Source organism: Ambystoma mexicanum, chromosome 11 (genome assembly GCF_040938575.1).
Source record: "Ambystoma mexicanum isolate Mex_15411 chromosome 11, UKY_AmexF1_1, whole genome shotgun sequence".
NCBI lineage: Eukaryota > Metazoa > Chordata > Amphibia > Caudata > Ambystomatidae > Ambystoma > Ambystoma mexicanum.
This window is the reverse complement of record NC_090934.1, coordinates 459,489,924-459,507,488: the sequence shown is the minus strand read 5'-3', so window position 1 is coordinate 459,507,488 and position 17,565 is coordinate 459,489,924. Positions and strand designations below refer to the sequence as shown.

The 17,565-nt window shown below is 43.7% G+C and overlaps 1 protein-coding gene across 1 annotated transcript in view; it reads right to left on the bottom strand.

Annotated features, from left to right (window-relative positions):
• LOC138505005 (embryonic protein UVS.2-like) overlaps positions 1–17,565 on the bottom strand; it is an 867,764-nt gene that overhangs the window by 248,404 nt on the left and 601,795 nt on the right. Inside the window, exon 8 of the mRNA XM_069625363.1 lies at positions 11,316–11,529. Within this exon, the coding sequence (XP_069481464.1) occupies positions 11,316–11,529 (214 nt within the window). The remainder of the gene's footprint in view (positions 1–11,315; positions 11,530–17,565) is intronic.

The following is a 17,565-nucleotide window of genomic DNA, read 5'->3' as shown; positions in this document are numbered from 1 at the left end:
CGCTGCACTGGCACTCCTGGTGGTCCCTCAAGAACACCTGATAGTGGAACCAGGCTGCTTGTGGGCCCCAACACCAACACCAGTGTCTGATGTGCCAACCACAGTGCAGTCGCAGCGGCCTATATTCCACATCAATGCCCTTTAGTACAGCCATATTGAAATCGATGCCTAATGCTGCACTGCATCCGGAACTGCAGGCCTAGACCACAGACATGGAAATGAGTGTTCATGCGAAAATAGGTTGTATCATGGGCAGTGGTGAGAAAGGCCAGAGCTGCAGAGATTCATAGACCTTTCATTGTCTCATGTTGCCAGCATTCCATATCCTAGAAAGAATGTGCCCTGTCAAGCTACGACGGGATTGAGAACTCCCCCTGAAAAGTGATCTGACGAGAACGAGGGCACAAGCCTGAGTCCTTCCCTCATCCCAGTTCTAAATAATAGCGCACAGCTGCCCCGTCCCAAGACCCCAGGATTCCAAGGTACCAGTCGTGCCAGACCACTGACCATAAGTGACCATAAAGCTGTTAGATCCCCGATCATTCAGAAAAGATCGGAAAGCAGGGACAGGCTGCCTTCGCCATGGATCATTTGATTTGTGCTGCGAGGTGCCGGCAGGGGCAAAACAACAAACCTAAAACAAGTTTGGAAAACTTTGGAAGGATGACATGTCTAGAATCAAGTTGGGGTTTGTCAGATACAATGACCTTGAAGTATCCTCTTAGCCCTTGTCTGTAGTACCAGGTGCACACACGTTAGAGATAAAGACTGTATTTTTTTTTATTCACATAACGAGCAATCAACTGTAGCCTCATTCCTGATAGTGCGCAATGAGAAGCCCACGTGGATGAAGATGGACAGACAGAGCTGGGACCAATGGCCTGGTATCCCTTACGGAGCAGGTAGCCTATGTATAGGGTCGAGCTATCCAGCCACTCGGATTTGTACCTTATTTAACTTATGTAACTGATGATGTTGTGTGCCTTTTTAATGTGTTGCTTGTACTAATTTTTCCAATACGTTCCACAGCAGCAGAGTGCTTTGCTGGTGCATCTATATTTTGCTGGAAATAAACATTGCTTTCCTTGCAAGAGGTGCGCGGGGCCTTTTTCCCTAGTGGGTTGCATTTTTTCTGGTGTGAATGTTTAGGGGTTTCTCTACACCTTCCATCTCATGTACAGTCTACATGACAGGAGTGACTCTTTCATTGCTGACATCTCCAACTTACTCTCCTATTCCAAATTAGCACAAACAAATAATGTCTTTATCAAAGATTTTAACATCCCCCATCTCATGGCAACAACCAGAATTGAAGCACACTTTTTGCACTGACTGGATCCATGGATCTTAAGGAAATCCTCCTTTATCACCTGTGCAGACCCTGTCCCACTCAACTTGTCTCACCATGCCACCATCACACTGCCAATCACCCACTCAACTCAACTATGGCCTACAAAGGTCAGCTCAATGCCTGTTCACTCAGCACAACTCATTCAAAATCTTCCTGGCCATTGAGCTTGAAGCATACTCTGCAGACTTCCCCAATATAGGGAATGCCCTGGTACTCTGAGAATTATTCAACAACTCAGCTATGAATCTGGTGGACGCTCATGGCCCACTAAATTCCACTCAGGTTAACACCAAATATTCCACGCCTTGGTACAACCCAGATCGCGTGTCCAACAATCAGAGCCCTAGAGCACTAGGGAGCAAAAACTGCAACCCAGCAGATCTCACCAACCTCAAATCTCTCTGCGCCAGCCATAGGATTCTGCTTACCGAGGCCAAAGCTGCTTACTACTCCACTACCATCGCGGCTGCCTCAAACAGGAGCAAAGCCCACTTTGAAATAGTAAAGCATTGTACCAAATCCTCACCTAACCCTGAAGTGCAAACAACTCAGGACAAATTAGACACTGTCCATCTGGACTTAATGATCTCCTGCATCTCTCCTATACTTCTGAAAAACAATCGCCTCCTTTAAACCTGCTTCCTACTCTGATGATACCATCCTGACCTACATCATTAAACAATCAATGAGCCTGGCACTCAAAGCACTCCTCAGCATCATTAATGCCTCCCTAACAGAAGGGTCATTCCCACATACCCTCAAGACTGGTCTCATACGACCTCTTTTGACAAAAACAACTTTAGACCCAGATGACCTGGCCAACTACCAGCCCATTACGAACTCCAGTTTTTTGGAAAAGGTAGTTGCTATGCAACTACTTGCCAGAAGTGAACAACTACACCTCTTAAATGAATATCAGTTTGGGGTCCATTCCAAGTGTAGTATCAAGATGGCTACCATCCAGGTGATGGGTGATGTCCTCCATATCTTGGATAAGGGTGAGTTGTGCCTCCCCATCCTTCTTGACTTCTCAGCTGCTTTTGACACAGTCGACCAATGTATCTTCCTCACTGACAGGATTGGATTCTATGGAAAAATGCCTGAATGTATCCATTTACAAGTTGTATTTATGTTTGTAGTGCTTAGCTTTCCTGTAGAATCAGGCCCCTGATGACCAAAATGCATTGGACACTCAGTGTAGAAAGTCCTGAATTGGTTTACCTCCTACCCCTTGGCAAACACCAGGCTGTCCAAATGCACACCTTGCACTCTAATCAACTCAGAGTCTCCTGCAGAGTCTTCAAGGCTCCATCCTCTGACCAATCCTTTTTAACGCTTTTAACCTTTACATGGATCCTCTGGGTACACTCTTAAAAGATATCAATATAGTCAACCATCAATTGGCCGATGATACTCAGTTGTACCGACGTGATTTGTATCACCCGTACCTCCACAGACTTCCCTCCAAACCCACTGAGTGTCCATGACCCCCCCAGCAGGGGCTGTGGTAGGAGTACAGGTAGAAAAAAAGGCATGTATCTGTCATTGTGCAACACTTAAGGGAGCAGACAACAAGGCTTGCCCTAGGTGGCGGCTCTCAATTGCCAACACAGGAGAGGTTTACCAATGTCACATATATTTGTATTGCTAGTCCTCTGCTCACATCAACCAGTAACCCTTCATATGTGTATTAAAAGACATGTGAGAGTAGTCTGGGTGAGTGGGCACTGCTTCTTTTCAACTATTTTATGAAAAAGATTGATATTCATAAAGATTTGAAATAGGTTACATGGTCCTGTAGCCAAAATGCTCTCACTTGCACTGTGAGGTACAGAAGTAAAATGAGAATGGTTCCTGGATTGCAATAAGCCAGGAGTTTGAAAGGACCTCGTGTGTGTTGCTCACATATGTTTTATGAATTCAATTCACATATTATAAGTTCTCAGAATTCCATACATATGGTTCAAAGTACAGTTCTCTATTCTTTAGTACAAATTCAGTTGGGTAGTCGATGTGGTATGCATAAAGGAATGTTTAAAGATGCAGGCTCTTTATAAACAGTCCAATGCATTTTGGTCATCAGAGGCCTGATTCTACAGGAAAACTAAAAACTACAAACATAAATACAACGTGTAAATGTATACATTCAGGCATGTTTCCATCTCTTTTGTGATATGACACAACACACTCATTTTACCTGCCAGTTGTGTCCTTCTTTGTGTATATCCAACTGTGTAGTTGTGTAGTTGAATTTTATAAGCCACAATAGCTTGTTGTCGTAGTGTTCACCTAGTTTTCAACCTTGGCGCCTAGGATCTGTCTTTCATGCCTACAATATTGATTGCTTACTGTCCTTTTACTTTCTATTAAAGTTGTAAAATAACTACTGTGTATATATTACATATAAAATTATAGTGCATAATTTTTGGGTCAGGTGTTTTGTCTAACAGCAGTATTTTTCATCACTCCTACAATATACATTGGATTTGTTTAATAATTTAATGTACTATATATCTACAAAGTGCTGCTGTTACCCTTAATTTGTATCCCTCTTACCTCTTACCCATGTTGGGCTTTGTTTCTCTAAACAGGATGTATATATGTTTACTAGTAATATTACAAGTCACTTTGGTTAGTCCTTGTAAAATGGTGCCATTACTTTGCTGCATGGTGCATGCATATTATGATAGACATATCTTTTCAAAATGTAATGATGCGTGTATATCGAGTTTACTTCTTCCTAATGCATTATAATTCTGTCATGTGAATGCAAACCTAAAACCCAATACATACATTCATTAGTATCTCTGGTGCAGGCTGATTTTGCAGTCTGATTGACAATGTAGTGCATTCACTGTTAGGCAGAATCATACGAATAACCTTTGGGGAACACCACCCACAATTAAGACTACAAGTGTAAGTACAAATTCACCTTTGGTACAAGCCTGTACTACACAGTAAAGTGGTAGCGATGGCTGAGCAGCCAGACTTATCTCAAGAGTAAAGTGAGCAGTACAAGATGTTACATAAAGGACAACAGTTACTATGGTTCAAACAAACACTGATTCAAGGATTCTGAGTAAAAACATATACATTTATTTACACCATCAGTTATAAAACAGTTCACTATCGTAAAGCAGCCGAAAATCACAATCTTAAAATACTACAACAACCCCCAATCAATTCTGGACGTGTTAGGCTCAAAATGAAGTGTGAGCAAAATGGCAATCCAGTAATTTAAAAGGGAGAAAAGACAAGGTTATCCAAAATCAACAACACCAACAATGCATAGGCAGGGCAATTAGAAAAGGCTACTACAACCAATGTTAATGGTTCAGAGTATTTTCACAGGATCACACAGTTCAGAGTAGTTTGCGGTTAAGTCTTTGCCAAGAGCTCAAAACGAAGTTGGTCGGAGGAAAAGTTATTCAAAGGAGAAGAGAAGGACAAGCCTTCGGAGAGGCGAAAGATTTCAAGTACTTTCACCACGGTCGGACGGAACGAATGACCGGATTTGCAAAGTGCCTTAAATGGAGAAGAATGCTGTAGCCGAGACAGTTGTTCCTGCAGGTTCCTGCAGGATCACGGTTCCTGAAGGAACAGTCGTGGTGACGAGAAGGAGGATGTCTGGAGGGTCCTGCAATGCCCAGGGAAGAAGCCAGCAGCGGAGAAAAATGTTGAATAAAAGGTGAGCTCCTTAAAACCCAAACAGGATCCGTTCATTCTGGCTATCTCGTTCACTGCAGCGATGCACAGCAAATACGACCAGGAGAGGGAGGCTGGCACTTGGTGTTTGGTGAGCTGGTTGGTCCAACCAAGCTCAAGGGAAGAAGATTCCTTGCAGATCTTCTCTGTCGTCGAAGTTTGTGGTGATTCAGACCTGCAGCAGGGCTTCACCGGGATGTCCAGTAGTTGCAGCAGTCGTCTTCCTTCAGCTTCTCTTTGGTGCTCTCGATACAGTGGCGACTCTGCCTTCCAGTCCCCGAGACTGGCTTTTAATGCACCAAATCCCACATTCACACAGCCCGGCTGTCAGTCACACAGCAGGGTGGCTGAGTCAATCAAACTAGAGTGCGACTTGGGTCTCCAAGGAGAACCTGTGCAGGGGTCCCTCAAACCCCTGTCTCACATCCTGTCCACCAAGACACTCAGGCGCCTAAGGAGGGCTTCTGTGCAGAAGCTCGCCAATGGACGGCGAACAAAGGATCCAAACCTGGTTTGGCGCGCAGAGTAAAACACGAGAAAGACCTTTACAAAAAGAAATGGCGAATAAACCCGACCGGAAACAAATAAAAATAAAAGGGGTCCAGCGGGTTAGAGTTTGAGGCTACAACCATAGCCTCTAACGGTACGAGGCTATTTACATTGCTTGCAGTAGAATTAAAATGGTAGATGCTACTGGCACCAGCCAAATCGTATGAGAATGGGGAACATACTAATGTTCCATGAGAATCAGACAAAAGGGGATAACTATTAACCCCTCCAGTACTCTATTGGAAGATAGCTTGTACTGAGTCGGTAAATTTAAAAAGACTAGTAAAGTCAATGGCAACTTTACATGTTCTGGGAGACAGTAGTCAATCCCAGAAAATGGAGTTTAAAGTGGGAAGTCTGAAAAAAGACAACCCTGTGTCTCTGTCCTGAAGGTGCTGTGTGACATACAGTAAAAAGATGATGCCTATGGGATGGGTGAGACTCCATAGCCCATGGGCAAAAGATGTACAACACACAGCAAAACACATGTAAGAGTGGGAAAAAGGCTCACATTCTTACCAGGTAAAAAGATGAAACCCTAGAAATCCAGCAAAGCTGCTGAGGGACTCAACAGGTAAGGGAACTTAGCCATTCTGGAGAATTCTCCCTAACCTTCACAGTGATTCCAAAATGGTTGCCGTTAAAGTCTCATCATCTTAGTGACTGTCCAAAAGGGTCTTCCAGCAATACTACTTCATAGTTTTACAGATGTTAACATGACAATTATCATCATATAATATATACATTTTTTACATGGTATGAACATGTTATTTCTTAAATGAACACAGACAGTTCTCAGTCTTACTGCGCTGAACAGTGCAATAGTGACAGGTGTTCCAAGTAATTCAAAGAAGGAGGGATTTCTCATGAGTCCAATGAGTTTAATAACGAAGTAGCCTGACACGTGTTTCGAGTCATCACCGACTCTTCATCTGAGGCTAAACATAATGCACAACATATTGATGCGAAAAATAGTACAGCACAACATAAACAGTTTGAATGAAAGTCATCCATTGCGAAAAAAATCAATAAAATATTAATAAGGACATTAGTAAGGACATTCAACCAAAAAGGAAAACACAAGTGCAGGTGGGCCAAAAAGAACAGCAGTTACAGCATATATATTAAGATAAAATCAAATAGCAACAAACGAAAATAATAGATAAATAAGATTGGCACAGGACCATATTAGGAGGGGATTGAATTGAATGGAGAATCCATAGGTTACGGGATGCATGTAAGAAACATGGGTAAAGAAACAAACAAGTTGCAAGGAGTTAGTTATAATGCATCCATGGAACAGCTATAGCAGCGCAGTCAAAGAGGCAAAAGCCGCCAAAAAAAACCAAAATTGGAATCATAAATAAATGGTACCTGAAAGTTTCAAGAGCTAGCCTAACCAATTAAGTATATTGTGGTCAGTGCCAGATGCACTCTCTAAAAAGGAAGAGAGAAGAAAAGATTTTTATTTTATATGAAGTGTTTAAATTCGCTGTTCAAGCACAAATGTGAAATTAAGGAAGAACACGAGAGTGTGAGATTAAATGACAAATCATTCCTCACTGCTTCGCAATTGCGGAACTCTGTAAGGGAAAAGAAATTCCCTCAGCATCACTTAAACATGGACAAATTAACGTAACAACTGTGATTGCTAAAATGCAGCTACCCGGAGTGCCAGAGGAAACCCAAAACGCAAAAGCATGGCGTGAGTGCGCAAATAAAAATGGGCAAAAGCTAAAAATTGACTTTCTCTAAACTTAATTGAGACGTGCTGATGCACTAATTAGAAGTATCATAGCGGCCAGGGGGCTGTGAAAAACCATCTTACCTGTGCAATGCTGCTGAACTGAATGAAATGAAAGTAAGCCCAGACCTTAGAGATATAAACAGGACTATTTAAATACACAAGGTATTTTAGAACATGGCCGATTAGGTCAGGAAAGAAAACCACCATATTGGAATGATGGAAATGAAATGAATACCTCAGGATTGAATTTGCCCCAAAAAGTAAGGAGCTTACCAAACGCTGCAAAAAGGCAGCGATTGACCTGTTCTGAATTAAAAATGAGCAGGGCTGGAATTCCACAAAAATGTATATAAAGTGCGTTGCACAGCAAAAAATGTACTAATTGCAAAAAATGGAGCCCCGGAGGGCGCCAAAATAAATATATACTAGTAAGGCCTGAGAACGAAAGGAAGTTTGCAGCTTGTGCAACAATTGCTGTTCAGCTGAATAACCAAAAGAAAAAACGGGTTCATATAGATGAAGGGGATTAAACCGCAGAGAATTGCGACTACGAGAGCATGCTAGCAGGAACCAAATTGGGGAAAGATGTTAAATAAATTGTGCATCTGCCATCTGTGAATACGCTGCTATAGAAAAATGTGAGGTAACGGGACTGCAAACAGTCATTGTAGAGGGATCACTAGACCCCACACGATTATAAATGACCACTTGGGTGTAAATACTCATGTCCACACAAAAAGGGGAGGGAAAACATGATACCTGTGTAAAATAAAGAAGAGAACAACAGTAGGTTTTCACCAAAAGGTTGCAAATTCATGGTCTGAATTTAGACCTCTAAACATAGTACGTTATTTACAGATGAGTCTCGCTTCTAACTGGTGTTATTTGAGCATGAGATTGCCCCCTCTAGGCGGCAATGACACTTTGCAAAGGCCCACAAATCGAATGTCATCCTTACTATCTAATTGATGCAGTTTTTGCCAGTGATTGGCCAGTGGGTATTTGGATTCCTGGCTGCCAATTGTGACGAGATGTTCCCGAATACGAGTCTTAAGGGGCCTGATGGTGCTGTCTATATATTGCAATCCGCATGTACAAATAATACAGTAAACCACGAACTTTGAATTGCAATTGAGGAATATTTTAATAGTGTGGTCTCCTCTATCTCCAAAGGTTATTTCTTACATTCAATCATAAATATGTGTTGCTATTGCTCCTTCAGGTTCACCATAAAATAAAAACATAAATTTCTGAATAGTTATTGTTATGGTCACCAGACCTCAGAGAGATATATAGTAATTCTTTACACATTTGTCTTCATTATTTTTCAGTACTGTACCTGACATATTCCGTATGCAATATGCATTGATATTCTCATGCAATCTTGATGGTACTAATTAGAAATCAGTTACAATCATTTGTCACCATATTTCAAACTGGATGCTACACTCCTAGTTTACAGATTCTCCATCATTTCATGTTTCTTACATCTCTTTGTCACTATGTGATATTGACCAACATGCTAGTAAAGTCTAATATCAGCCTTAACAGGATGTTCTTGTTTAACTGCATTGTGATTATAGCGGTCATCAAAAATACAGAATAAAACCTCAGAAAGACTGCATTTTGTAGTTTGCAGTGTTTGCCCTTATCCATGTTTTATATTTTGCAAGAACATTGGCCTCAGAAAAAGCCTACATAGCAGTGAACTGCATTGTTTACACAATAAGAGTGCAATGTACCTGGCTCTAGGCCGTTGGCGCTCATCCTGGGCTATTGGAAAAATGGTATTGTACTGTACATTAATATTACAACACACAAAAGCACATCTCGCGGCTTGCATTTCACTAAATATAAAAGTGTTTTCATTGCACTGTGCATTTAGCAAGAAGACCTGGTCTACGGCACAGACCACGTGCCCTTCTAAGCATGGCTAATATAGAAAGACATGGGGAATACAGGTCAGTAGATGAGAGTAAAAATCCCACAGGACATTAATCGTCTCTGTGATTACCTAGCTATCATCCAGTCCTGAATGCCTACTGCCTACCTCAAACTTAATCCAGCCAACTCTTAATTAATCCTATCGGTTGCCCCGCTAAACAATAGCTTATCCAACAATGGCTGAATGACATGTGCAGAGAAGGATTTGATTGGCAACTCTTGCATGCAGCAAATTCCTTAGGCTTCAGAAATGACAACAGCCAGTCCTTCCAGAAACACATCGATGGGGGAAATGTCCTTCTGACAGGGCTCCCAGAACTCACTTGCCTCACCTAAAATCACCTATCACACTGCAGCACGTCAGATTATGGGTACAAGGACATTTTATTGAATCGCCCCTGTCCTAAGCAAACACGTTGGCTTCCTCTCCAGCCCAGGATATTGCTCAAGACTGCATGGATCATCTACACAACAGTCACGAGTAACACACCAGCATATTCCAATTTACTAACTGTGCCAAAAACCCGCAGAGTGCGTGCTGGTGGCACAAGCTTTCCCACCATGGCATCCACCCTCTGGAACTCCCTTCCACCGCACATCAGACGACTCGACTCTCACACTGCCTTTCGCAAGGCCATCAAGACTAGTCTCTTCAAATAATGTGCCTGTTCTTTGTTTCGCTACCCTGGACCTATGTATCTGTAACTCTGTATGTATATTCTAAGAACTCCTCTGGGGTGGCTTTTTTGTAACCCTTGATGAAGCCTTCTTATGTACCACTTATCAGCGCCTCTATGCCTTAGGGCTGCAGTGCGCTTTACAAATGTAAAAAATAAATAAATAAAATAAATAAATAAATACCTGTAAACTAATCCACATATTTCGTTGCACACGCTTCTTGAACTGAAAATCGAGCAGACGGCTTGAGTCAACAAATAGTCAGCAAAAAAAGGGCCAGCAACAATTATTTTCTTGGTTACACATCCACCTTCTAGAGCTTGATCCTGGTATCGACTCGGAATGCCCCCAAGGTTCTCAAATTCTGTGAATCTCCAAAAATGTGGCTTTTTCAATAACACCTGTCCATGGACTAATACCAATGAATGCACACACTGCAGCTCACAGTACTGTGCTACTGGTAGAAAAATGCCAGCCCAAACGCTGGCTACCCACATATTGATTGCACAGTGCTCTGCTGTTTTCGAGCTAGGTCCCTGCTTTAAAAAATACAAAAATAAAAAATATCTATGACAGCAGTTAGTCCTAGAATTTGGCCCTTCATCTTTAGAACCATTCAATGCAAGGCAAGCTTTGTAACATTAGAATGACTGTGGATATAACTCTTTATTTTTAACCATAACACAACATTTTCCTTAGACAAAATGTTGATTTATCTTTACTTTTACATTCAAAATCATTCCATGTTTAGAGTGTCAGGACTCTTCCACCAGGTATGCATGAAAATTGGAACCAAAATGTTTTAACATGAGTTTCCTCTTGACACCACAAGTTAACCATGGAACATATGTAGAACAAAATGACATCAGAAAATCAAAAAACTCAAAAGAGTACACATTAGCATACAGCATTTGCAACAGTGAGCAAAGCCTTAACAAGACATTAATTATGGAGTTAAAGGACCAACCCATTGATCTGTAGATATTGACATTCTGCGTCAACAACACAACAAGCAAGCAGCATGGAAACGAAAATCCTCTGAAAGCAGCCTTCGATGACTCGTTACATAGTTGTACTTACTTTTACGAAAGGACTTACTATTTCTCCATCAGATAGCAGGTGATATCCAGAGCTCTTTGAGGAGTATGAAAAGGGGTCATCACGAGTAAGCAAGCTCTCATTCACCAGGCCTTAAGGGCCCATTCCCTGTATCAAACGGTCTAATATTTTCCAGAAGTTAATCATTTTAGTAAACTTTAGTTGGAAGGGGGGTCATTCAAAATATTCAGGCATCCAACACCTCACACTGAGAGACAGACATTCTCAAATAAAAATGAATACCTGTATTGTATTCAACATGAAAGACCCCGGATGAGGTGTCCATCTCCAACAGCATACTTTTCCCAGATGAAGTCAATACAATATAATTCACTTGTCCGTAATCATTCCGGAAAAGAAGAGGCGATTTGTTGCTATTTCCATCATACACTCGCAGGTAGTTTGGTGTGCAGTTGCAGGAAGGCTGTTCAGCAAGTGCTGTGATACTCGTCAAAACCTTAAAAAGAAGAATATGACATGTGAACTCGTGAAACCTCTTCTGGAACATGTGTACTCATCTCACACCTCATACAATCAAATATATAGAAATGCATCAACTATTATGAGCTTACGGTAAACATCTCAAACATATATAAGTGCACATACTTGAAGGAATATTTTGGGTGGTAACACCCGTGGCTCCACACAAGGACATATACAAACTTTATAACTGATATTGCAAAGACTCATCGTCAAAACAATACAATATCGTATGTGGTGCCATTATTTGAACAGCTATCAACGTAGTTCCAGTAGTAGTCCCAATAAAATAAAGAGGTATGTACTCATGTTTTTGCTTCTCAAGTCGCACTCTGGTGTGATTGGCCCAAGTGGTGATCCGCCCCGCTCACCACTTAGCGTGTTTGATTGACAGCTAGGCTGAATGAATGGGGGTTTTCTGCATAAAAGCAGGGCTTTTGGGATTGGATCTTCAGAAGTCGCCACAGGACCTAAGAATCCGACAAGGGTAAAGCTGAGCTGACCTGCAACGACGAAACCTCCGGTGGAGCCCTGCTGAACCGACTCACCACTTCCCAACGACAGAGGAGATCTCCCTGCTGGAGAGTCTTCTTCCCTTGACTGGTTTGACTGGTGGGAACAACCGGTCCCTTGCTTTTTCTTCGCTTCCAGGACGTAGTGGTCGAATTGCCGGTGCTGAGCACCCCGGCAACCGGATAACCACTAACCACTGTACCGCGACCAAAAGGTGGTGCCTTGTGACAGAGCACTCCGCGGCTGGTCTCTTCCCTGGTGGTGCAAGGATCTTCAACTTTTCCTCGAAAACGAGATCCTCTCATCTTCTGGCAAAGCCCCGACTTGCATCCCCCACCAGGAACAATTGCCCCCGCCGGAGCTGTCTCTTCACTTTCAAGGTACCGTGTCCGCCTGGCTTCCCTTGTGATGGTTAGCGTGAGGTGTCTCAAATCCTTACCTTTCCATTGGGTCGCCTCCAGACCTTCTTAACTTTTTGTTCTAAACTGGTCTCTGTGACAATTTGCTACAAAGTCTCGAAGTGCATTTCCACTGTGATACTTTTTGGGACATACCGCCTTGCCTCTCTCCGAGTGGGCCTGGCCTCTGAACTTTGTGATCTACAGTAGACCCTGCCTTACTTGCCTTGCATTTGCTTCGTAAAAGTGTTGGTACTGAGTTGTCCCGGGAGGATAGCTCAGCGGCAGCGTGCGCGTCTTGTAAGCAAGACGACATGAAGCAACAACAGGTTCGATTCCCGGATCCGCGCTTAGAAACCTCTGGGTGTTTAAGCGCGTTATAACTACGTAACTAAGACAAAAAAAAAAAACACAATTACACAACTAAGAAAAACAAACAATTCCTGTAACAGCGCCTCAATGCCTGTGGGCTGTGTGAGCGCTTTATAAATGTTAAATAAATTAAAATTAAAATTAAATACCCTCCCTTTTCTCTCTCGTTCTAACGAATATTAGTGTGCCATCTAGGTTAAAGCATTCACCTCTGTCTGCAAATAAGTGGTGCCATTGAACCTAGACTTGTCGAAATATTGTTAGGGGATTGATATACTTATAGTAATTGTGATTGAAGTTGTTTGCCGTATTAGTGCCAGTGTGTTTTTTTTTTAAATAAATAATTATATATCTTTACACCAGTGTCTGCTTGTTCTACTGTGTAAATTGCCCTATGTTGTATACTCCACATACGGCCTAACTCATCTTGAGAGACGTCTGACTGCTCAGCCACAGCTACCAGGTAAATCTGGGTGGTACAGACTGCTACCAATTGGGTTTACTGCTAACTCCTGTAGACTTACACTTTTTGCAGTGGTCCCAGAGGGAACTGCACAGGTTTCTGCCTAACAGTTCCAAGTTCGGTGTGCTGCGTGCTCAACCTCTTTGCCAAGCTGCCTATGCAGACATTTCTACTGGTAAGTCTCTGCAGTTTATGAACCTCTCTGCTGTTAATGCTGTTACTACCTGATGAATTCCTGCTGGTATTTCAACAAGCATTGGCAATGCCAACAGTTTGGGCTACTGTGTAAACATGGGAAAGGCACTTGCTAGGCACAGCTGTAGAGGTATAACCTGGCCATTGAGGGAAACAGGTGCAAGAGGGTGTGAGTAGCTGGGCATCTAATAGCAATGTCTAATATTTATAGACAAGCCAGAACTGTTAGCTTTTTCAATGTGTGTCATTAACAGGACTTCAGTGAAGGACAGAGAGCATATAAATCGAGCGGCTGAATGCAACTCGGTTAAAACATTGTTATTACACCAGTAGTGGATTTACAGCACCAAGTAAATCATTAACCCTCAGAAGACTGCTTTGAAAAAACACTGGCAGGCATTTCCAGTGCAAAGTTTATTTCTATAAGGCTTTCTAGGGCCAGGGTCCACACTACATCCAACTCTCTCTTCCCAAGCATCTTCATTCTCGAGCCCTCGAGGAAATGCCTGCCCATTCTGGCAGGCATTTCCAGTGCAAAGTTTATTTCTATAAGGCTTTCTGGGGCCAGGGACCACACTACATCCAACTCTCTCTTCCTAAGCATCCACATTCTCGAGCCCTCTGCTCATTATCCTCCAACTCTCTGAGGTTCAGACACTTCTCCAGGCAGAGAGTGGGGTAGATCTCTGTCCTTGGCTGGGGCCTGCCTCTGGAACAGCCTCCCTGCCTCTCTCAAACTTGAGAAGGACCACCTAAGGTTCGGAAGCAACTCAAGACCTTCCTCTTCGCTTCTGCTTTTTCTCTCTCCCCTGCTGATGCTCCTGTCTGCTGCACTAACTGGTTCCCTGGGCACCCACTGAACCTCACGAGCATCAGGCTCCTGCACGACCAGTAGCCCCCTGCACTGCCTCTGGGCCTCACACCCACTTAGGGACTGTATCTACAAACCTGCAGTCCTCTGCCTCCCTGCACTTACTTGAGCCACCACCCTGGCAGCAATTAATGCATTTTGCCACTGCACTCTCCCCCCTTACTCCCCCTGGCACTTCTCCTCTTCCCTCCCCCCTCGCACTTGCATGATATGAATGACACAAGGCCTAGTAAGATCGTTTGTTTTGTCCTCCCTCTGTTTATAGTTCCTTATCTAGCTGCGCCTAGAAACACTTGTGTACAGACGCGTTATAAATGATTATTATCTTATCATATATCATATCATTTATTTATTTATTTTTGCATTCATAGCAGCACTCTAATCCTTGAGGCATCAAGGCGCTAGTTACAGTAGAATCAAGCAAACAGGTCATTGTATCTACAGTCAAGGAAACGTGGAGTAAATGGAGGGGAGTGTTCATGGGCAGAGGTTCACATAGGTCCCTTTGTGAAAAGCCAGGTTTTCAACTGTCTGCAGAAGACTCATGTGATTTTGATGGCATGTCTTCATTACATCCAGCTCAAAGAGTTCCTGTGCAGAGGTGTTTTGGGTGGGGAGGGAAAGGAAGTGGGTGAGAATGGCCACAGGGATTAATATGGCCATGGACAGTCAATGGGTGGTCAAATAACCAAACAGCAACTACAAGTTGTGTGTCCCTCCTCAGTGGTGGAAATGGAAAAAATGTGGTGGGGGATCCCACAAGTGCCGAGGTGGGGGAGGAGTGGGGGGAGAGGGGGCGTGGTCTAGAGGGGGCGGGGTTGGTAGTGGCCATCGGGTCAGATAAATACTTCAAAAAAGAAAGAAAAAAAGCGCCCACAAAGGCAACATTGCCTTTTACCGCTGGCAAGGGCTTTGAGTGAGACGGGGCCTGCCGAGGCTCAGCCCCAGCAGGCTCCGAAATTTTGATTTGAGGCGCGGCCCTGTGGGGCCTACTAATCTCCCCTGCCAGCCCCGGCCACTACACGAAAATGATTTTTTTCTGAAGCCTGAAGCTCTCGCTCGTGTGCGAAAGCTTCAGGCTCCAGAAAAAAATGCCTTTCAGCCAAAATGGTGGCGTCGCACCTGCGAGGCATCCCTTTAATCAAGTGATGCACGTGGGCCGGCACCACCATTATGGAGAAAACGTGAGGCCGCTGGAAGCAGAGGCCTTGCTTTCTAAATACTGAAGCTCCCGCGGATTCGCAGGAGTTTCAGTCTTAAGGAACAGGGGCTCTGCTCACTATTCTTAGAGAGGCACAGCTCCTCCCTACTGATGAGGTCCAACCAGACCGAAACACGTGTCTGGGGATGCTGTTGGTACTCTTGTTCAGAGGAGAATTGCCTAGCTTTTGGTGCTGGACTGCCCCGGGGCAGGACAAAGACTGATATGTTTAGGATATTTCTTCTCTGTGAAAGATAGTGAGCTAAAGACTCTGGGTAAGTCCCTTGTAACCAGGACTAATGTTTGGCAGAGGGACTCCCAGGACCCCCCTTGTCAATTTGCATATTTAAGTAACTTTGGGTCTCACCCTAAGTTACTAGGGGAATCCAGACGTGGACCCCTTGCTCACTATTCTTAGAGAGGCACAGCTCCTCCCTACTGATGAGGTCCAACCAGACCGAAACACGTGTCTGGGGATGTTGTTGGTACTCTTGTTCAGAGGAGAATTGCCTAGCATTTCGGTGTTGGACTGCCCCAGGGCAGGACAAAGACTGATATGTTTAGGATATTTCTTCTCTGTGAAAGATAGTGAGCTAAAGACTCTGGGTAAGTGTAACCAGGACTAAGGTCTGGCAGAGGGACTCCCAGGACCCCCCTTGTCAATTTGCATATTTAAGTAACTTTGGGTCTCACCCTAAGTTACTAGGGGAATACAGACATGGACCCCTTGCTCACTATTCTTAGAGAGGCACAGCTCCTCCCTACTGATGAGGTCCAACCAGACCAAAACGTGTCTGGGGATGCTGTTGGTACTCTTGTTCAGAGGAGAATTGCCTAGCATTTTGGTGCTGGACTGCCCCAGGGCAGGACAAAGACTTATATGTTTAGGATATTTCTTCTCTGTGAAAGATAGTGAGCTAAAGACTCTGGGTAAATCCTTCTTAACCAGGACTAATGTCTGGCAGAGGGACTCCCAGGACCCCCCTTGTCAATTTGCATATTTAAGTAACTTTGGGAGAGGGTGTTGATCACTACAAAAGGCTGCCTGGCAGGGGTGCCAGTGGCCCATTGAGCCGGGGCTCCTTGGGGGAGCAGGGCCTAACGGGCCAGCTGGACCCCTGCAGTTAGGCCAGGCCCCCTTGATGAGCCCTGGCTCATTTTGTTATGCCAAAAAAAGAAAACGAAAAAAAAACCGCCTGCGAGGGTAGCATTGCCTTTTACGCTGCTCTGGCACTGGTGTGTAAAGCACAATGCTCGCTACATGTACAACTGACTCCTTTCAGTTGTACATGTAGTGAGCATTGTGAATTACACATCAGTGCCAAAGCCGTGGTAAACGGCAATGCTGCCGTCGTGGACGCTTTTTTTTTTTTCTTTTTCTTTTTTCCATCGTGGTTCATGTGCTTGGGTGGCTGACTCTGGCCGGATCCCGAGATCTGGCTACACATCTGGTGCCGGATCTCGGATCCACAGCGAGCCGGCCCAATGACCAGCACTGTCCCTCCTCATATGCCATTTCTCCGTATTTTAGGCTTATAGGTGTAACTAAAAAAGTCGGACGAGAAAAAAGTGGCTGGATATAAAAATCTGCAATTCCACTGATATGCTCTAGGTGGGAGTATCGCCCAAGAAAATTAAACAACGTGTATCTCAGGAAGCAAAGGAGCAAATGTGGCCTATTTACAGTGGCGAATGTCTATGCAGTGCCTCAGCCCAATGTTTCTGTTTCGGCTTCTTCCTCATTTTATGGTACATAGTATTATTATTATTATTATTAACTAATTTATAATGCGCCGGAACCCGAGTATGATATGCTTTCAATAGGACATACTTTTTTGATCGATGCAATTTCTGGGCGTAACCATCGACTTTCTTTCCTGGTTGGGTACAAGAACATCTTCGTGTCAGGTTCGACTCGAGTGTCCCTTGCACACAATGGTTACCTCAGGGAAAGAAAGCTATGCAGACTGACCACGAAACGGCAGTGATACCTCCCATTC